The following is a 22,539-nucleotide window of genomic DNA, read 5'->3' as shown; positions in this document are numbered from 1 at the left end:
CCCAGGGATAATCAGGAGGGTTTTGGTGGAGAAGGCAGAGGTATTACTCCTGGCTCTCCCCCTGACCCAGACTGCCGTGGTTTGCAGATCTAGTCAGGCTATCCATATCCAGGCCCTGGAGGATTTTATGGGGCAAGATATCCCTCAGCCAGGGGACTCTAGTCCACCCAGAACCACAATGGTTTCAACTGACCATATGGCATTTGAGTGGAGAGTTCTGAGACAGGGCAAAATGACTGCAAAGGTGATCCGGACAATCCAGGCCTCCAGAAGTCCATCAACTAACAGAATCCATGACTTGACTTGGAAGGCCTTCTTTATCTGTTGCTCCAAGGGCAACTTTGAACCCTTTTTGGTATCTGTAGCCCAGATCCTGGAATTCCTTCAGGAGGGGCTGGACAAGGGCCTATCCCTTAAGACCTTATGCAAGCAGGTGGCAGCTCTGCTGTCGGTGTTGTCATGCGGGGATCTGGAATCACTGGCACAATACCCTATTGTGTGCAGCTTCCTTAAAGGAGTAACCAGCTTAAAGCCTCTGGTGGTACACAGATATCCCACCTGGGACTTACCCAAGGTCTTGCAGGCATTCTCCTTAGCACTCTTCGAGCTGTTACAGGCAGCCAACCTGCACTTCCTCACCTGCAAGGTAGCCTTCCTTGTGGCTATCACCTCGGCCAGACAGATTTTGGAGCTGGCAGCCCTCTCCATAAGGGAGGACTTGTGCGTATTCCATTCAAACAGAGTGGTTCTGCAACTGAATCCCTCCTTTCTCCCCAAGGTTAATTCCTTGTTCCACCGGGCACAGGAAATCATTTTGCCAGACTTCTGTTCAGGCCCGACCCATGCCCTGGAAAAGAAGTGGCACACCTTGGAGGCCAGGAGGGCCCCCCCGCATCTCCATCAAAAGAACAGCTCCTTTTAGGAAAACAGAGTCTCTATTCGTGTCCTTTAATTTGATGACCAGATTGTCATCACTGAACAAGGGTGGCATTGCACTTCTATGGTCAAAGGATTTATGACTTGGAACTGATATATCTTCTTGTGGTATGGTCTTTTCACCTTTATTGATATTTTAATTAGTTATTTTCAAACAGTTTATATAATTATGTTAAATTTTATTTAGTTTATATCCTGCATTTCTATGTGAGTGCTTAAAGTAGCTATTGAAACAATATAAAGATTATTACAGATAAATAAATGGCAACTATTTTTATGCATTTTGTGTGGTATCTGGTTTTTTTTTAATGTTGCTGTATTTAAACATTCTGTTGAAAAGTTTATGGTAGATAGCCTGAGTCTACTTGGTGAAATAACAAGGTACACATAGCTAAAAGAAATAAGTAATAAACAGCAGATACAAGCGCCTAATAAAATAAGTAAATAAATTGTCTATGTTACAGTTTCAAAATAATTACCAAATTTTATATATATTTTATAAATGGATTTCCTTTTTGTGAAGAGAAATGGGATTTTATTAACTGAAAAAAGAATTTGGTCTTGAGAATAGCTGATAGAATTTCTGTACTTATCTTATATGAATAGTGTGACAGAAGTGTGACATCTAAGGCCCTATGGATGCTGGGAATGACATTGTCCTTTCCATGTTTTATCTGATAGCACCAAAGATTATGTGGAAAAGATGAAAGCTTTTTCTTAGTCCAACATCAGATAATCCTTGCCTATGAGAAAACCTTGTCATAGTAGATAATCACTATGGGATAACAGTTATTATCTTCAATACTGCAGCCTGCTATTGTTCATCAGTTTGTAAAGTGAGATTTCTGCCAAACCATTATCTTCTCACAATGCGTGAGGCTGTTTGATTTACTCTTGTGTTATTATTTCTTTTCTTTTCCAGAGACAGTTGCCTGAATTCATCAGGATGCACAGAACCACCAGGATAAAAATCACAGAGCTGAACCCTCACTTAATGTGTGCCTTATGTGGAGGCTATTTTATAGATGCCACAACTATTGTGGAATGCTTACATTCATGTAAGTGCCAAATAAGGAAGCTCCCTATTTGAATTTAACAGAATCTCTGGACTTTCTCATTGACAAAGGTCCAATTCAAATGTGCAGGATAATCGTGTTATCCATTCAGAACACAAATTCCTTTCACTGCAGGGTAGCTAATCTCCCATTCTTCCGACTGTCCTGGTCACCTTGATTTCCCTGATTTTCAAAATATTCTCCATCTCTACTGTCCAATAAAGATAATTGTGTAAGCAAGACTGGACATGTGTGACAGTTAAAACAGTAAGATATTATTTTAATGCAATGAAAGATGAGTTAGGCTAAAGGCTAATAGACTGAAGATTCCTATTGGCAAGATACTTATAGTTAAAATTATGAGGCAAGATTTAATTAAGTCTGAGCTCTCATCTTAACCATTCAATGCTATTTGCCAGTTAGTCATCAATGAATGAGAAAAGAGGTGGGAAAGTTATCACTTAGCCCAATATCATTAGCACAATAATATTCTTATTATTTAATGCTTTATATATTTGACTATATACAGTATATGATGCATGTCTGAATACAGTTAAATGTCAGTTATTGATATAATTAAGGCTCTATTTTATGAAGAGCAAGTAGTCTAACGATGCCTTCAAAAACTCTTGAGACATGAAGTTATTACATACTCATCCTCTGGAGTACAATTTCTCATTCAGATTCATAGCAAATATGCTTACATTTTTAGCAAAAGGGATTGTATGATTTTAGGAAAGCTAGTAAAATCATTGTTTCAAAAGTGAAAAACTTGCAATTATAGATGGTCCTCAGAATAACAGAGTTGGAATGGTCCTTGGAGGTTTTCTAGTCAACTCTTGCTCAACCCATAATATAAAAAATATCTTTTTTTGATATTTGCTTCAGAGCACATTGAAGTTCACTGTAAAAGTCCACTTCCATCATCATCTGAGTCTACAGTTGGAGCGTAGATATGTAGTATAGTGATGCCTCAAATATGAATAGCTATCATGCGATCACTGTATGCTCTGTGATTCTTAACACATTTAGCCACGTCTGCTCATGCAGAATGCAACGCTTTTCCATTTGATGATATCATTTTCAGAAAAATAAAACATAAACTCTACTGATTTGAATTCATCACTTCCTGTCCAGTGTAATTCAGTGTAATCCTGTCCAGTGTAATTCAGTGTAATCCTGTCCAGTGTAATGCCAAGGATGTCTATGTCCACTCTAATCATTTCTCTATTTACAATTTTGAGTTTTCCAAGGGATATGCTTTTAATATTCCATATTCCATTTTGATATAACTTTATACAGTGTAGGCAACCTCTTTTGTTATGGGCATCTTCAATTCTTAAACTTCACAAAGACTTTCCTCCATCAATCCAACAATGCCATGAAAACCTACTAAAAATTGGCCCTTCCTTTTTCCCAATAGCTTGCGGGCTACTATCCAGCCTGGAGGTTCCACTGTTGGGTATCCATACCTGAATCATGTTAAGTTATTGCAATAAAGTGTTCTGTTGAGTTGTTTTTTTAACAGGATGTTCACCATTGCTTTCCGTAGCCCTCCTATTTATTTGGGTTTGGGACCTGCATATGGTTTATGAATCAACCATTTGTCTAGATTTGAGTAGACAATTTTTATTCATATCTTACAATGCATGTCTAGTTTTTGTCTTTGTTGCTCTGCATTTAAAAAAATCAGACAAAGGATTCCTTTTATTTCCAACTAATATAGCAAAATCTGCAGCCCTGGGATAATTTTTGACTCCAGACAGTTTTCTAGCTAGCTTGAGTAACCACTGTTTTGCTTCATAGTAAATCCAAGTTTGGATATCTCTTCATTTCATAAATTCAGATTAATTTTCCTCTGTGACTCCCCTTTTCTACCAATGTTTTCTTTTCTTTTTTTAGTTTGTAAAACCTGCATTGTCCATTACCTGGAAACCAACAAATACTGCCCAATGTGTGATGTACAAGTTCATAAAACAAGGCCTCTTCTCAGTATCAGGTATTATATATTGTTTTATACTCCAGTTTAAGACTATTTGTATTTACCACAGATGGTGTCTGGTGGAGCCAGATATTAGCTTGGAGACTTTGGTCCTTTCTAAGTTTGGTTGTTTGCTTGCAAACATTTCATTACTAGAGTAAGTAATGAAATTATGTTACCTTGTCTGGTAATAAATAACTGTAAGCAAACAATCACACTCAGAGAGCATAAAGGACTCTACTGTTCAACCCTGATTACACACAGTATATTTTCTTCAATTGGTAGCATATAGTAGTAACTGAAAAGCTTGCAATATGGTGTCTACCATACTGTCTACAGTGGATTCTTGTGTACTGTTACAATGCAGGAGTCCAATAGTACCAATTCTTCGTTTTCCTACAGTTCTGCATGTTTGGAGTTGAGAGATAGGGTATCATTACATGCTATTTCTTTTTACTTCACATGGTCCAAGCTTAAGATCCAACACTCTTTTCAGGCATCCTCACATTTGATGAAATGGTCTGAAGAGGTCTTGATATTACATTTGTTTGAATATAAATTCAGCTTTTTCTGCAATTTTGAACATTATTTTGTGGCAGAAAATTTCCTTTCCACACAAACCCAGTGCGCATAATATTTCCATTCAGGATTCCAGTTCATTATGTAAAGATTGGGAACTTTATGCAGCTCCATTTCTGCCTACTTTCAAGCCTTCAAGTGATCAGGCAAATACAAAAGGGGCTCCATTTTGCCCTTTGTTTTGTTTTCAGAAAAATCTTCCCAGAATGTCATGCCTATGACATCTTTACAATTTAAGATGTTTGTTATTTAGAAATGATAGTTGTTTCCTCTGCTTTGGCAATGACTACATGTTCTCTGATCAGCCCAAAGGCTTCTCTGAATTCCAGGTGTCCAATTTCTGAAAGGAGCTTACAGGCAGAAGACAAATATGTTGTTGGATATTTTTCCTCTCAGCTAATCCTCTATTAAAAAGATTGTTTCTGAACCTGACATTTTATAGACGAGTAGATCCAACTTCTCTAGGTAGAAATGGGTAGGGATATTGAGAGAGGAGGCGTTTGTATAACCTTGCTATGTTTTTCTGTAGTTGGCAAACTGTATGATAAGGTAAAATTTGAATATTAATTAAAGAGCTCTGTAAATTATAGTCTAGACAGAGCTCTTAAAGGAGTTTTTAACTCTCACATGAAACTACAATAATTATTTAACCTGAGTATAACTGTGGTTTATGATATAGTGATCTATTTGACTTGGAACTTTTATATTAACCTCCTGCCAGAGGCATGCTTGCAGCTCGAATTCTCTTTCCTAAGAAAGAGGAAACAAAAGGACAAAAGTCTGAATCAATTATTCAAATATAAGTATGTACAGCTGTGTCTATTTATATTAATTTATTTTCTTTTACTAAACTTATGGATGGACAGATGACTGTACAGGGCAGAGAGACTTGGCCTGTCTTTTAGTTTGTCCAATTCCTTGCTGCTTTTTGAGGAGGGAATCTATGGGTTAATATTGACTCCTGGTGACTGCCTCAATAAATCCCCCAGTTTTCTTGGCAAGGTTTCACAAGGATTTGCCATTCCCCCCATCCTAGGGCTGAGAGAGATGGATTGGCCCAAGTGGCTAAGATAGGATTAAAACTCCTAGTCTCTTGGTTTCCAGCCTGGTACCTTAACCATAATGGCTCTGCTCTCTGTTATTAGAATAGACTAAATATTCCCTTAGTGTTTTAATCTTTACAACATTAGTTTTGTAATGTTAATGACAATGATGAAAACAACAATAATGACAACAATAATAATAATTCTGCGGGTTTTAATTCTAGATCTTTGGCTTGATTGTAAGACTTCTTTGTTTTTGTTTCTTAGTAAACTACCTCTGTTCATATTCATGCAACAATTGAATCAAGCCAACACTTCTTTCTCTTGTAGTCTTGAATGGCAATCTTACTGATTCCCTTTAAAGCTGGTTTTGGGGGAAACCAGATGCACTTTAATGAACTCTAATGATGGTTGGCATAGAAACCAAGTAGGCAACCTGCCACAGATACATCTTTCTGAGTGTATTTTTAGCACACAGTCTGTGTAAATTAACATGTCTCCTAACACTTGAGTCTCCCTAAGAAATATTTACTAGCCTCACTCCAATGGGTCTTTCATGAAAGGCACACAAAATATTTGCTTATTCAGATTTAAACTCTAAACAGACATAAATTGCTAATATGTAGAAACAAGTGTTTGTGGGGGAAGTGGGGGAAGAGAATCAACAAGCAGGTTAAAAGTGCAGCAAAATGTCAGTAGGATTTAATGATCAAAGGGGAAAAAACCCAAGTAAAAATGGCAGTATCTTATTAATGTCATTTGTGTCACTAGAGACTTCTAGTATCCTTTGTAATATTGAGATGTCAAGCCAGTAAAGCTGTACTGAATTGTTAAACCTCTTATTATTGCAAAAAATGTGATTGCAAGGAAGTGGATTAATGGTTACATTTCAGATTTTCTGTAGTTTATATATGTGACTGCCTGTTTTCAATTGCATCTTATCTGAATCATACTTATTTTTTCATACAATAGCACAGATATACAAATGACATTTTGAAAAATGCTTTCCTCTAGTTTCCTTGACACTACAATGTTAAAAAGGTACCACCAATTTTTCAACTTTATTTGTGATCGTGAAGGCAAACATTTTTTTTAATCCTCTACATTATAGAAAGACAACTTCTAGTTGGTGGTTAGAAAAAAATCTTAACAATAATGACAGGTCATCACAGGAATTATTTGTCAGGAGGTTCCTTCCTTCCTTCCTTCCTTCCTTCCTTCCTTCCTTCCTTCCTTCCTTCCTTCCTTCCTTCCTTCCTGTTATTGGTGTCTTTCCATATTCCACTAAGCCAACAGAGGGTAACTTGAAAAGGCCTTAAGAGTCTTTCAATAATAATAGTGTAGAGGTGTCCCAAAAGGGACAGAACCTTTTTTTTTACCTGTTTTGAAGCAGTTGTGGTGATTTTAAGGATAATAATAGAATAGGGACATCTCTGAAGACAAACGGGCCAAAAGGAAAAAAATGAAAACATATCAATGGATTTTTCAGATACTCTAACTGGACATTCTTACATTTATTTAAGAAAAGGGAAATTAAAAAATGATACTGAAGTAGAGCTATTTTGCTACTAGATTTTCTCAGTACTATTTTGTAGTAGTAGGGAATACAAGTTGCAGCTGGTGGGCACAAATACTTCCTCAAAACCACATTATGGCTGAGTATAATCTGTGAACCCATTCTTACATTGTCTGCTTTCTCACAACATAAACTAATATAAGATGGATAGTTATCATGCACTGTATATTTCAGTCTTTGGGAAGATTTTTAGAATAGGAATTTTAACAGAATAATTCCCTGAGTTAGTTAAGAAGGTTATTTTACTAGGTTAGAGAGAAAGTGGGAAGATGGGAAAGAACTGAGGGAGCAGGTAAACAGAGGCTTTGATGAAATCAGTTTGGAGGATTGAATCAGTTTGAAGTAGTTGATACAGCCAAGCCCCCACCCAGTCAAGCCGCATTCCCACTGGCAGTTAAAAGAAAAAACAGCTGCAAGCTCACATTACTCCAAGAAGCACAAAGCCGAAGACACAAGTCTGAAGATGATGAATGAGATTTTGTCGAAACATTGCCAAAATATTTCCAATTTTACGCGGGAGAAAACCCGAATAACCAAAGATCCACATACAAATACCCGCAAAAACCTCAGAATATATATATATTCCCAATGCTTTATTGAGTTTTTTTTATTTATACATAGTACCATTACTTATTAAACAGAGCTGTGACATTATATATACATTTATGTGTCCTATCCAAACTTTCAATACACACTACTTCCATACCCTTAGATCTATTATATACATTATTTACATTTTCTATTCTTATGTCTATTGTCAATCCAGATATACCATGTTTCCCATATTGCATGGTATTCCGTGTCTGCTTTCCCTTTTAGTTCCATAGCTAATTTATCCACTTCTACGCACTCGAAGAATTTTTAATTATTAAACCTTTAGGTGGTGTGGAGTTTTTCTTCCAGTACTGCGCATAACAAATTCTTGCTGCTGTTAATACATGTAATATGAGATATTTTATCTTTCTGTTATAATTTATTTTTATTATTCCTAAGAGGAATACTTCCGGAACAAAATCAATTTTGTTTTCAATTAACTCTTCTAACCACATATGAATCACTTTCCAATATTTTTTCTCTTCAGGGCATGACCACCAAGAATGAAAGAAGGTACCTTGTTGTTGTCCACACTTCCAGCAATTTGGTTTTAAATTTGGATAGATCTTAGCCAATCTTGAGGGTACCATATACCAATGATAGAACATTTTATATTGATTTTTCTTATAAGCCACCAATTTTGTTATTTTATAATTCATATTCCAAATCTTTTCCCACTCTTCTAAATCAATAGCATGTCCAAAATTTCTACCCATGCAATTATTGTTCCTTTCACAATTTCTTCTGCTCTATCAAATTTTAATAAATGTTTATATATCTTTGATAATAATTTCTCATCTGGGCCAATCAAAATTTTATCTAGTTTTTGTAGTTCATTGCCTATTCCAAATTCCAAATTCCTCATTATCTTTTTTATATCTTGTTTGTACTTGCATATAAGTCCACCAGTCCAATTTTATTCCATTCTTCCAATTTCCATATACTCTTTAAATTTCCTTGTCAGTTTCTATATTTTTATAAAGTCAATAGATGATGCAGATAAGGACGAAAGGAATCAGAAAAATCAACCAGTCACTTTTCTTAACTGATCCAATTTTAAAACATTAGAGATAGCAGTACCAGAGTCACTGTTAGTTTATAGAGAAAACTTTTAAGAAAAAAAAGCAAGGAAATGGATCTACTCAACAAATCTGAAATGCAACCCTATGGAAGAAGCCAATAGGAACAGGAAAGAAGAACAAGGATTCTATAATTGGGGCACTGGGACAGTGAATGTCACCATTGGTAACACTAGGAACTTTATTGTTAATTATGCTCTTTCTATAAGCTACTTAGATTCATACAAAACGTGTAATAAACAACAAACTATTGTAGGGAAAACATGTCCCGGTAGCGCAGTGGTCAGTATGCAGCATTGCAGGCTAACTCTACCATTCTTTCAAGGTCAGTAAAATGAGGACCCAAATTGTTAGGGGCAATATGCTGACATTATAAACAAACCAGAGTGTGTTGTAAAGAATTATGGGGTGGTATATAAGTCTAAGTGCTTTTGCTATAACGTGCTATATAATTACAGGAGTCACCTTGAGAAGGGCAGCAAATAAATGAGTTTTACAAATAGGCAAGTGATTGGGAAGGGAATCTTGTACGTTACTGCAGAGATCTATGAGTTTGTACCTTAGCACTGCTTCTGATCATTAGAAATCTAGATGATCCCACAAATCCAAATCTTTTTAAAGAAATAAAGTGCATTTTTAAACGGAGATTTAAAGTGTTAGAACGTTAAGCCATGTAGCCTTGCATAAGATAGTTTTGTCTGAGGATTTTTCTCTTAGTTTCTTAAAATGGTATGGCCTAATTGAGGAGGGACAGTACAGGGCGAATGCAAGCTTGCTTTCTACATTTAAATGGAGTGTTACTCACAAGGGACAAAAATGCATTTTTCTATTTGTACAACAATAAAACAGGTTCTTTTTCCTTTTGGAGGAATTTAGTTTTATATGAGAGTGAAGGTTCATTCTCCAATTTGTAAGTTGGTTTCCAAATGTTTCATTACCAGCCTGGTAACATCATCAGCAGAGTCCAGGGAATATCAGTGTACTTCTATTTATAAGGACTTCAGGTGTGGTGTGTCATGAGGGTCTTGTGATGAGTCAGATGTGAATCAGTGAGTCTTGTGACAGGTTTTGTGATAAGGAGGCTACATTAGGCTAGTGTCATTGGGAGGTGAACTGCTGCTGGTAGGGGTTGCATGGGTTGGTTGAGGGTCAGTGCTATCTCTGGTTGGCTGTACAGTTGATTTGGATTTTGAAGGGTTCATAGGCTGGTTGTAAGTCAATGTGTGTCTTGATGGAATTGCTTGTAGAGTGCCAGGCTTTGATGAACTCATGACCGGGGTAGATGGTAGCATGGCTGATGATTTTTGTGTTGTTCCAATCAAGCTAGTGCAGTTTGGTGTCAGTGAGGGTAGAGATTAAGGATTTGGGATTGTGGTGTTTGACTGCCAGTTGGTGTTTGTAGATGCTGGTTTTTAATTGACATTGTTTGTCCCCATATAGGTTGCAAGGGATACCGCTGATTTTGTAGTTACATTGTTTCTTTCATCCCTCTGTATTTTTTTTTTGTTGGTTCTGGATAGTTCCTATGGAGTGTGGCTGTGGGTTTATTGCTATTCTTAGGGGTTGGAAGATTCTGGTTGTCATTTATGACACCCCAGATGTTACTAGATGTTACCTAGATGTTACCTGGTAATGAAACTTTTGGAAACCAATCCACAAGCTCAGAAAACAAACCTTCACCATCATCCTATACCTGAGCTAGAGATATTCGCTTATTATAGTTTTATATTTCTATTTACTTCCAGTTAATTTTTTTGTTGACAGCCTGCTTATCTTATTTCAGATCAGATAAAACTCTACAGGATATAGTATATAAGCTGGTGCCAGGACTCTTCAAAGGTATGCATATGTGATTGATGAGAATTTAATAGAATTTGGGACAGAGTTTCCTAGCTCACATAGCACAATGCAGCAATCTTTATTTTGATTTTGCCTGATTTTTAATGTGGAGCTGATAAATAATAGTACATAATTATTAAGTGGGATAAAAGAATTTTGAAAAGAATCTTTGGATAATGCAAACCAGGTTGCCGTTCCTTTTTATAATTCATAATTGATAATTGTTTCTGAATAATAAATATATTTACAAAATTAATGAGAAGGATGCCACTAAATTAATTACCTTTGCTTTCATTTGTAGATGAAATGAAGAGGCGACGTGATTTTTATGCAGCATATCCCCTGGCAGACGGTATGATATCTGTTTCATTTGTCTTCTGTTGTATGTCAACAGCAATATGCATTAAAAAAAGTGTGATTTTCATTCCCTTTCTTTACTTGTTTAGTTCCCAATGGATCCAATGAAGACAGGGGTGAAGTTTCAGAACAGGAGAAAGGGAATCTAACTGATGATGAAACTGTCAGCTTATCCATAGAATTCTATGAAGGAATCAGGTAACCATTTAGGGAATATAAAAGAAATGATATTTTTCTGACATTTTTTCTGACATTACATCATTATAGTTTTAATATTTTTATCTATTTTCTGTTTCTTGAAAAGTGGCTTAGGGTCATTTAATTGCCCACATCGTTTTGGTACAAGTAGTCCTCAATTTCTGATCATTCATTTAACAATGGTTGGAAGCTATGATGGCTCAGAAAAAATGACTTTCAACCTGCCCTCAAAGTTATGATTGTTGTGCCACCCCTGTGGTCAGGACTGCAATTCAGAGTTTGGCAAACAGTTCACATTTATAATGGTTAAAGCATGTTGCGATTGTGTGATCGTGATTTATGATTTTCCCAGCCAGCTTCTGACAAGCAAAGTCAATCAGGGAAGCCAGATTAGCTTAACAATCGTGATTTATTTAATGACCATGTGATTTGCTTAACAATCATGGTAAAAATAGTTGAAAAAATCATGCAAAATGGATGCATAATGACTCACTTAATGACCACCCTGCTTAACAACTGAAATTCAGAAGTCAATTATGGTAATAAGTTGAGGACTATCTGTATATCATCTTTGTATTCATCTCAGAATGTGATACGTATGTATAGGTTTAGAACTAAACAAAAGCAGACCCAAGGGAAAGATTTAATTTTTACATTGAATTCTTACATTTGTTGAAAAGAATTAGTTTTAACAAGAAAGAAAGTGCCAAAGCAACAGGAATGTTACAACTGAATAATTCTTAAAGGTGGGAGGGGCAAATGGAGCACCCGCGAAAAGCTGTGGACACAGTACACAAGAAGATAGGCTCAAGATCCAGATGGATCTCGACAGACTTGAAACTAATAAAATGAAATTCAATGGAGAAAAAGTAAGATTTTACACTTAGGCAAGAAACAGCAAATGCATAGGTACGTATTAAGTAAAACGTGGCTCAGTAGCAGTAACTGCAAGAGGGATCTTGAAATCCTAGTGAACAGTCACTTAAATATAAGCCAGCAGTGTGTGGCAGCCACCAAAAAAGCTAAGGCAATCCTAGGCTGCATTAACAGAGGGATAGAATCAAGGACATGTGGTGTTAGTACCTTTTTATAAGGCCTTGGTCAGACCACACTTGGAATACTGCATTCAGTTTTGCTCACCGTATTATAAAAAAAAGTTATAGATTCTGAAAAGTCTGCAGAGAAAACAAAGATGATTAGTGGGCTGAAGGCTATAACATATGACACAAGGACAAGTTTTCATTTCCTTCTCACATCCTTTTAGAACACAGGATCTGAAGCAAAGGACAATAAGTCTTCAGACTGCTGAGGATTTGCTCCTGTGCAACAGAGAAAGTTTTCATGTCCACCTCAAACCATTAGATCGTTTAGCCAGTATTATCAATGCTGACTGATATCATCACCCTGGGGCTCGTCATTTTTTGCGGGGGGGAGATTTTGGTTACTGAACTAAGTACCTTCTGTATATAGAGGCTTTTCTAACTATCCATCATCCACAATTAAAAATCTTTATTTATCAAATTACGGTAACTGTAGCCAAACAACACACTGTTTACATAGACATTGAAGTTATTGCTCTTTTTTATTTTGTAAAAATAAAAAATCTATTTAAAACAATCTTTACTTCTGTTTTACAACAGGATTTTTTTGAATTTGTTTTTATCCTTTTTTTCCTTTGTATGTGGATATCTAATGAGCAAATAGTGAGGAAGTGATTTAGAAAAAAATATCACTTAAGTATCACTTTATAATCATTACATTTATATTTACCAGATACAGTGATACTTAAAAGTTTATGAACCCTTTTGATTTTTCAATATTCCTACATAAATATGATCTATTTTAAACATGATCTATTTTTCACACAAGTCCTAAAACTAAATAAAAATAACTCAATTAAACAAATGAGAAAAAACATTACAATTCATTTATTTATTGAGGAAAATGATCCAATGGTACATATTTGTGCATTGCAAACTATGTGAGTCTTTACTTTAAGTAACTGGTATGCTCCCTTGGGGGTGGCAATAATGGCAACTATATATTTCTGATATCTCTTGATCAGTCTTGCTCTGATCAATAGGAGGAATTTTAGTCCATTCCTTCTTACAAAACAGCTGCAGCTGAGGGATATTTCTGGGCTTCTTCACATGAACTGCCCACTTCAGGTCCTTTTACAACATGTGCATAATATTAAGGTCAGGACTTTGACTTGTTTATTCCAAAGCATTAACTTTCTTCTGCCTTAACCATTCTTTGGCTTGCGTGCTTTGAGTTGTTTTCTTGCTGCATGATCCACTTTATTTTGAGCTTATGGACAGATACCCTGATGTTTTCTAGTAGAATTTGCTTGTACAATTAAAAATTCATAGTTCCAGCAGTGATGGCAAACCATCCTTGTTAGGGTGAGCAAAGCAGGTCCAAACCATGATGCCACTGCTACATGTTTCATAGATGGAATAAGATTCATTTTCTGGAATGTAGTTTTGGCCTTTTGCCAAACATAAAGTTTATCATTCCATCCAAAAGATTCAGTATTGATCTCAACTGCCCACAGCAGTGGTGGTACTCAGCAGGTTCTGACCAGTTCTGGAGAACTGATAGTGGAAATTTGTAGTAGTTCAGAGAACCGGCAAATACCACCTCTGACTGGAGATTTTATGGTATCCTTCCCCTGCCATGCCCACCAAGCCATGCCCACAGAACCGGCAGTAAAAAAAAAATTGAATCCCACTTACTGGTCTACAGAATAGTCTTCCAGTGGTCTTCTGGCTTATCTATGTGGTCTTTTGTAAACTAGCTGAGCAACTATTTGTTTTGAATAGTAGTAGATTTCTTCTTTCTGCCATGTACACCATTACTGTTTAGTGTTCTCCTGATGTTTATCTCATCAACACAGTAGCGATCTTTGGTTCCTTAGAGGTTAACTTGGTGTTCTTTGGGATCTCCTAGACCAGGGATGTCAAACTCAAGGCCCAGGGGCTGGATGCAGCTCGCAAGGTGCTTAGATCTGGCCCATAGGGCTGCCCTGGAAACAGTGAAGGGCTGGCTCACAGTGCTTCGGTTGGCAGCCTTCCTAAGCTCCATTTTCATTGGCAGAGGGTTGCAGGAGGACATCACAGCCAAAAATGGAGCTCAGGAACTCGATTTTGCTGGCAGAACACTCAGGCCACCACAGGTGCCCCCGACGAGTGACATCAAGCTGGCCATGCCCACCCTTGCCATTCCCACCTGGGCCCCCTGAAGTCAAACACAACTCTGATGCAGCCCTCAATGAAATCAATTTTGACACCCCTGTTCTAGACATTACATACCTTGCTCTTGATGTGATCTTGGTTGGACAGCAACTCCTAGAGAGGGTAACAATGTCATTGAATCACTTCCATTTGTACACAATCTTCCTATTTCCTTGGAAATAGGTTGTAATGTTTTTCAGCTTGATGAGCACAAACAACTTTTTCAGAGCTCCTCATAAATATCCTTTGTTCAAGCCATGCCATACCTCTTTTGCAAAGAAAGTGAAACCCTAGAATTCTGTTCTTTAAATAAGGCAGGATTTCCAAACTGTCATCTGATTACCATCTTATTGACTGAAACATCTGTCTCTACTAACCTCTTCAAATGAATTGATAATCCTAGAGATCCACATACTTTTACCATACATAGATATGTAGTGTTGGATTATTTTCTTTAATGAATAAATGAACAAACATAATGTTTTGGTTTTTGACTCATTTGTTTAATTAGGTTCTCTTAATCTATTTTAGGACATGAAATAACAGATCATGTTTTAAGTCATATTTACGCAGAAATGCTGAAAATTCAAAAGGGTTCACAAACGTTTAAGCATTAATGTAGAAGGTTATATCCTTTCTCAGTACAGTTCTTGGCCTCTTCCTAATTCTTATTATGTCTTATTCCCTATCTTCAGTTTGTATCAGTTTGTATTGAAAGTTGGTAATTTATATCCCCTTCAAGTTAATTTAATAGGAGGTTATACAGCTTCTCTCTTAGACACAATTTGGCAAACAGTGATTTGTACAGATATATATTTGGCTACTCTTATTGAACAACAGAAATACTAACTAGGGTGAAAAGACAATACTAATGGTAGAGTCATCAACAGCATATCCCATTGCTTCCTTTTTCTAAGGATAAATCCCTATTTTCTGAGATTGCTTCTTGTAAAGTCTTATGCCATTAACACTAAAGGAAGATATTTTGCTGCATAAGCCACAATCACAAACAGTGTTCTCACACAAATCAAGGTGTTTAGTCTTTAATATTGATAGCTAATACTGGTCTAATAAAATTGCCTCACTCTGGAAGTAAAAAATGCATCATCAACTTTTCAGCCCTTTGCAACATGCAAACCCAGTTCCTCCAAATAATTATTTTATTCTGCCTAATACTTTATTATATGGAAGGGTTTTTTTTATATACAGTTAGAAAAAATTGTATGCTCTCTAGCTTATATAACTAAAATGCATGCAGAAATAATCATATTTCTGGATTCTGGGTGACCTGGGTATATTTCACATACTAAATGAATTAACTTCTTAGTTATCCCTTTATCTCTACAGTGGTATCTCGGTACTTATTGCTAATTGATTCTGGGAGGCACGATGAATACTGAAAACTATGAGTACCAAACAAATTTTTCCCATAAGGAATAATATAATGAATCACAAGACAGATTCTAGCTTGTGCATTGAATACTAAACAAATGATGAGTACAGGGACAACATTCCACAAAATATTCCATCAAACATTCCATCAAAATATATTGAATACCAAATGTGTTGAGTCTCAAAGCAATTGACTATCAAGGTAGTCAACCACTGTATCTGTATTGGTATACATAAATATGTATACCAACTCATTTATCTTCTTAATTCTTCAGAGACGAAAATAGAGGGACTGTTGAAAATGGAAACACAGAAAAAGATAAGGTGAGGTACATCATGGTATGGGTTCTTTATTAAATTTAAACAGCTATATGTTCTAATGTTATTTGAATAGGCAAGAAATATATACATTTTATCTAATCCTATTCATTGTTTATGTGTTATGACAGCAATTATTTTTAATTGGGTGGACTTGTCTAAAATCTTTAAGCTGGAATCCTTGTTTACCATAGTAATTGTTTTATGTAAGGTTCAAGTGGCTATACAAAATGGCATTTAATTTCATTGCATGCAATGAATTCATGCAACCCTATTCTTTTTTTAATATTAATAAAGGCGACCATATCTCACCTGCAAAAAGTTTGACAACCTTTAAAGGAGCAAACAGCTAGAGTTTTCTATGTATAATTGTTACCATCTAGCGGCAATTTGCACCCTCAAATTGGGTAGCCTTAGTATTTTATTATTTGGAAGCAAGTTGTAGGATACGGAGTAGATGTGGAAAAAACTCTAATATGTATAAGAAACTTAAGCTTAAATCATATTATTAAAAAGAATCCTGAATCTGGGCTTAAGTGAACTCCTAGGCATACAAACATCAGCATTGTTTGCTTTTGTTTCTGCTACTTTTTTTTCCACCAATATTATTTCTATATTTCCTTTTTTTCTGTTTTGTTTCTTTATATTTTCCCTTTCCCTCCCCTCTTTGAAGACTCTCTCTCCTTCCCAGGCTTCATTTTTTCCCCCTTTGCTGTATACCACAAAGACATCCAAATTACATCTGGTGGCTTTTGCCTGAGAACTTCTTGCACTCCTCCTCCAACCTTCACCCCTTAGTTTCCTAATCCTTTAGCAGATATACAGTGACTTCCATACCTATTTCAACTTCAATCTCCTGCTGTGCAGTCCAGCCCTCTCCAATTAAAACCATCTTTCGCTTTTCTCACATTCCTCTGTAGAAGAACAGCATGAGATTCCTCCGATGTCCTGCTGCTATGACTATCATGCACCTGGCAAAGTTCCTCCGGAACAAGATGGATGTTCCCACCAAATACAAAGTAAGTTTCAGGCAAGCACCCACCATTTTCTTGGTCCAAGGGCTGAGGTTGCTGCTGGACTTTTGTATATTTAAAATTCTTCATAGCTAAAGGTTAAAACAGAAAACAAAAAAACAAATCAGCAGCTCCTCTTACTAGTTTCTACAAATATTAAATTGGCTAAGCTCAAAAATCAAGATGCAAGACTTGTAGTTTGTATATTCTCTATCTCTCCCTTTGCCCAAATTCAAAAAAGTAGAATAAAATTTGTTTTTTTAAGGATTTAACAAAAACTTAATACAACATTATTTTCCTGATTATTTATTAAAATAATGTGGTTAAATATTTCCATGCACATGGAATCAACCAGAATTTATTTATTCTCCTATTGGATCAATATTATTACTTCCCATTCACTCTGAACTGAGCCCATTGTCTAGATTATTGTGGTGCAGACAAGATATGTATATGCATTTTTCCCTCAAACTCAACCTACATTTCTTTTTTTATAACTCCACATGAAATTAAGCTGAGAACTACACGGTGGCTTACAGATTTCCTTATCTTCACAGCTTGACAAGGAGAGGGGAGGGAGTAGGGGGAAAGAGAGTCATTAAGAAATGCAGGTTACTGGATTGGACTTCTTGGGAAGACTGGTGGACTGAAGATAGCTTTCCAAAAAGCGGAGACAATTGCAGCGGAATGAAGAGTTGGCAAGTAACCTGCCTCTTTATTAATTCTTAGCCAAGGAGAGTTGAGATCACCCACAAAGCTGCTTCTCGTGAAGAGACCTCAAGACAGCAGACAACAGTGTTTTTAGAGCTGTGGGAGACAAAGGAATAGCCATCTTGGTCAAATTACATTTGGTCTTTAAAATTGCATAGATCTTTTTCTAATCACTGTTTGGTAACTGGTTTTCTGCCTTTACAAATTTTCATTACAATGTTTAATAACAACAGATGAGTTTCTTTCAATCATTATTAAAAGAAGTTTTACATATAAGTTGAGGGATTTTGTAATAATCAGTAAAAGAATGATTAAAATTTTGATTTTAGAAATTTAGAAACATATTAGGTGTCCAGTTAAATTTGAAATAAGTTTTTGGAATTAATTATAGTGGGACATTAATGTGGGAAAAAGCTTTTATTTTGAATGCTTAAAAAACATAATAAAACTTTAAAAATTGGATGCTAGGGGATACTAGGAGAAACTAAAAATGATCTTTAAAGGAGAACACCATTCAAACTCAATTTATTAATTCAGAATTAAGCAAAAATATTTTAACATTCTGAATGATATTTTTGGACAATGAATCTAGAAATTGATTTACTGAGTGGCTTTACATTTGGACTGTATTTAAAAGTTGTTATGAAAGAGGAACAAGTTTTACATTACAATATTGAAAGTGACATGCAAGTGGATTTCAAAACAAATATGACTGACATAGAAAAAGGTAGTGCATTGGACATACAACAGAAATCAGCAGATGTCTTAATAATTAAAAGAAATATATCAAAGAAATAGCACCCTGACAGATGCAAGGAAGCAGGAAAACACAATGAATGGATCAAAATGATACATTTATTGCTATTTTTCTATTGACAGGAATCTAGCTAGAATAATGCACTCACTATGGAAATTGCTAGATAAGCAGTACAAGGTTTGGGAAAGATCTGCTTCCCATCCATCAACAGTTCAAGACTAGCCAGTCTTTTCACTCCTCCCCTCACTTCAGCTACAAATTCCACTATATAACACAAGCGGGTGACCTGGATAATTTTCCTACACTGGATTTATCAAGGAAGCTTGTTAAAACTTTGAAAAATTTTGTAAGACAGGACAAAATGAAAATAAATCAATTTCTAGGATAATTAAAGGGACTAAAGACTGAGATTTTTAGATGTCTTGGAACATAGGAGAAGGAAGGGATATAAAGCTAGTTTATTTTATCAAGGTTAAAATAGATGTTATTCCTACTAACACTTAATGGACTTTTGCTGACATTAGAGTCGAAATAATGAGGTTTTATTTATAGATAAGAGATGGGATATGGGAAGAAGGAATCATTTGTTGTATTTTAAGAAAAGATGGTAAGTTATTAAAATTGTTTATACTCGTGAAGAAGGTGGGAAATATATATTTCTTTTCTTTTTCTATATTCTTACTTTGTCCTTTTTTATTTTTCTTTCTATTGTTTTCTTTTCTGCACCCTTTATTTTTTTAATTCTCTCTTTTTGCTTCTATTGTGTAGTTGTAAATTTAAATAAATTTACCACCGAAAAGAGGTATTCAGATTACTGAAATCTGTGGCAAATATTTAAATTTATGCCTGTGTCATATAATTCTGCATGTCTTAAACTTTGTTTATTAGGTGGAAGTTCTCTATGAAGATGAACCTCTAAAAGAATATTACACTCTCATGGACATAACTTATATCTATCCTTGGCGAAGGGTTAGTAAGAAAAAAAATCCTCTACTTGAAAAAATTAACTTGCATCATCTTAATGAGATTTAATTATCACACTAATGAGAAAATTTGGAAGATTTTTAAATTTCAAACTTTCAACATGAGAATTAAAAGCCTTAGAATTTAAAACAAACATCTGGGACTGTATTAAAACATGTTCATTAATGGAGAAAAGGGAAAGATAAATAACAGCTTAGTCAACCTCTTGAAAATTGGTAACCCCATTTCCCCATTGTACCTATAATTTTAGTTACCTTGCTTACACATAATCTATCATAAGGTTAACAAAATTTTGAACTACTCCATAAGATTTTGCAATAAAATAGACTATTGTCCAGCCTTTTAAAGTTGGCAAACTCAAGAAACAAGAACCACTTGAATTTCTTGAATGATTTTTATTACAGTAAGGTAATATAACAGAATTTCGGAAGCCTACCAAAATAATTCTCCATATCAGCTTACACCCAAGGAGTTACTCGCTTCACATTTCTTTTGCACACTTTGCCCTTCCTCTGGACTGAGGGATCTTTTCAGTAACAGACTTACTGTATCCTCTTTGTCCACAGGGTCTGTTAAGGATTCTGTTACAATTATAGTAAGATACAATCATATTTCACTAAATTGTTTTAGTGTGATACTTGTCCATGAAGAACATAATCTACTGGGTTTTTTTTTTAATAAAACAAAGCCAATCCATGTGTTTGGCTTATCTTTTCTCAGAAGAGAAAAATAAGGGGTGGGAAATTTATTTATTTTTATATAAATTATACCAAAAAAATCCAACAACTCTGAAATGTTAGCCTTATTTGGAATGAAAATTCAAATTCCGTGAATTAAAGGTCTGATGGATGCCAGGTTCAAGAAGCTTTTTAAATACATACCAGATATAAACTGCATTTTCTTCTCCATTCAAAGACAAATTCCGAAATGGGAAAGGAAATAATTAAGATTCAACTAATTTTACTTTTGTTTTTTTATTTTGTTTTGTTTTGTTTGTGCCTTTAAGTCAATCTGGATTCTTGATGACTGCCTGGACTAATCCTTGCAGTTTTTTGGGAAAGATTTTGGAAGTGGTTGCATTGCCTCCTTCCTAGGGGTGAAAGAGTGGGTCAAAGCCACCCAGATGGCTTTATATCTAAGGCAGGACTGGAACTCACAGTGTCCCAGTTTCTAGCCTAGCACCTTAATACAATATCAAACTGTTTCTTTTCAACTAAAAAACATGTAAGTTGACATATAACTCAAAGATGCTTCTTTTTAAAAACTGTTTTTTCCTTGAGAAAGAAGAATATGACGTTTAGCTTCTCACCCAAGAAGCTTCATCAGTTTGTGAAGCTTCTTGGATGAAAAGCAAAATATTTTTTTCCTTCTTCCTCAAGGAAAAAGCACTCCAGTTGCCTTTTTTGGGGTGGGGTGGTGGGGTGGAACACCTTTGAGACATCTATGACCTGGATGACTGAATCTCTACAGACATTAATTGTTGGCTATTTAAAAAAAAATTATTTATGTAAAAAGAGCATTTAATACTTCCAAAACATATTCTAGGTTTAGTTGGAGAAAGCTTTTGTATGATCACAAGTTTGGCTTAGTATGTGGTGGTTCTGAGTAGATACATAGCATCAATCAAATTAGGCCATAACTTGGTTTCTGAGCAGGTAAGAGGTAAAGTAAACTATGCAATAGGAGGTGGGACTGTGGGACCCATAGTTTCAAGAGATAAATTCTCACTCTAGTGACTTCTTTGTTGCTTGGTTTTGGGGGGAATGGAGGGCAAATGCCACATATTTAGTCTGAACCATGGCATCGTCAGGCATCTTTCTGTGAAGCTATGCTGCTGCCTTTTTGACCTATAAAGTATGCTGCCCACTGATTTGCAAAAGCATCCTATCGTTTGTGGAGAGTCAGCTTGTGAGGAATGAAATGTACCAAATAGCTTAGTATTCCTCACCTTGGTAAACAGAAAAAAATTAAAACCTGGTGCATGAACTGGACCAAACTGGATAAATAATCTCATTGGAGATGTGTCTTCTTAATGGTGGTGGTGGTGATTATGGGACTCTACAGCCAGTTCTCAAAATTCCTGGTTTTAAACAAAAGCTTATGACATCCATCTGACTGTCAGCCAGCTAATCAACCGATCAACCAATATTTATATACTGTCCCAATCCAGTAGATGCGATAAGCACTGTATAAAATCATGATGTTTTATTAAAAATAGTTGTTCACTCACAATCCTTCCTAAAGGCCAAAGGCCTGCTTGACACAAAAGTGTTTTCAGTGTTTTTAAAAGTCAGCAAAATGTCCAGATGTATCTTTGCAAATAGTGCATTGCATGAAGACCCAGTAAAGATAGCCTTCAGCTTAAGATCACAGTTAGGACCAGAATTTTTTGTTGTTAATCAAGGCAGTTGTCGTATACGATTTTATGACCTTTTCACCATGAATGTAGCAAAGCATTGCAGTTGTTAAGTGAATTATGTGATTATTAAATGAATCCAGCATCCCCACTGACTTGCTTCATCAGAAGCTGGCTGGAAAGGCCACACATAGCAATCACATGAGTCCAGAATGCTGCAACCTTTGTAAATACATGCCAGTTGCTAAATGCCTAAATTCTAATCCTTTGACCATAGGGATGTTTCAATGTTGTAAGTGCAAGGACTGGTTTGGACCATTATAATTTTGAATAGTTGCTAAATGAATAGTTGCAAGTCAAGGTCTACCTCTATTGGGAAAGCTTGGCTTCTGGATTTCTTATCTTCCATGAGGTGGAATTTGGAATAGGGCGTCTCTGTGAATGGACCAGTAGCAAGATCATATTTAATAAGATGGTACATGGTTATTTACACTGTTATAATAACTGCCTGAGGACCATACTACTAGGTCAATAT

General features: G+C 35.7%; 1 protein-coding gene across 4 annotated transcripts in view; it reads left to right on the top strand.

The window, feature by feature from the left end:
• Positions 1-22,539, top strand: part of PCGF2 (polycomb group ring finger 2) — a 52,382-nt gene that overhangs the window by 18,000 nt on the left and 11,843 nt on the right. For all 4 annotated transcript variants that reach the window (XM_026720979.2, XM_026720976.2, XM_026720978.2 and 1 more), the window contains exons 2-9: positions 1,859-1,994; positions 3,894-3,990; positions 10,627-10,682; positions 10,984-11,034; positions 11,129-11,237; positions 16,141-16,189; positions 17,104-17,202; positions 19,553-19,633. In XM_026720979.2, coding sequence (XP_026576764.1) covers positions 1,883-1,994; positions 3,894-3,990; positions 10,627-10,682; positions 10,984-11,034; positions 11,129-11,237; positions 16,141-16,189; positions 17,104-17,202; positions 19,553-19,633 — 654 coding nt within the window. In that variant the 5' untranslated portion in view covers positions 1,859-1,882. The remainder of the gene's footprint in view (positions 1-1,858; positions 1,995-3,893; positions 3,991-10,626; positions 10,683-10,983; positions 11,035-11,128; positions 11,238-16,140; positions 16,190-17,103; positions 17,203-19,552; positions 19,634-22,539) is intronic.

This window comes from Pseudonaja textilis, chromosome Z (assembly GCF_049901715.1).
Source record: "Pseudonaja textilis isolate UNSWEBS1 chromosome Z, rPseTex1.2, whole genome shotgun sequence".
Classification (NCBI taxonomy): Eukaryota; Metazoa; Chordata; class Lepidosauria; order Squamata; family Elapidae; genus Pseudonaja; species Pseudonaja textilis.
Note: the sequence above shows the minus strand (reverse complement) of the source record. Positions and strands in the feature narration are given on the sequence as shown.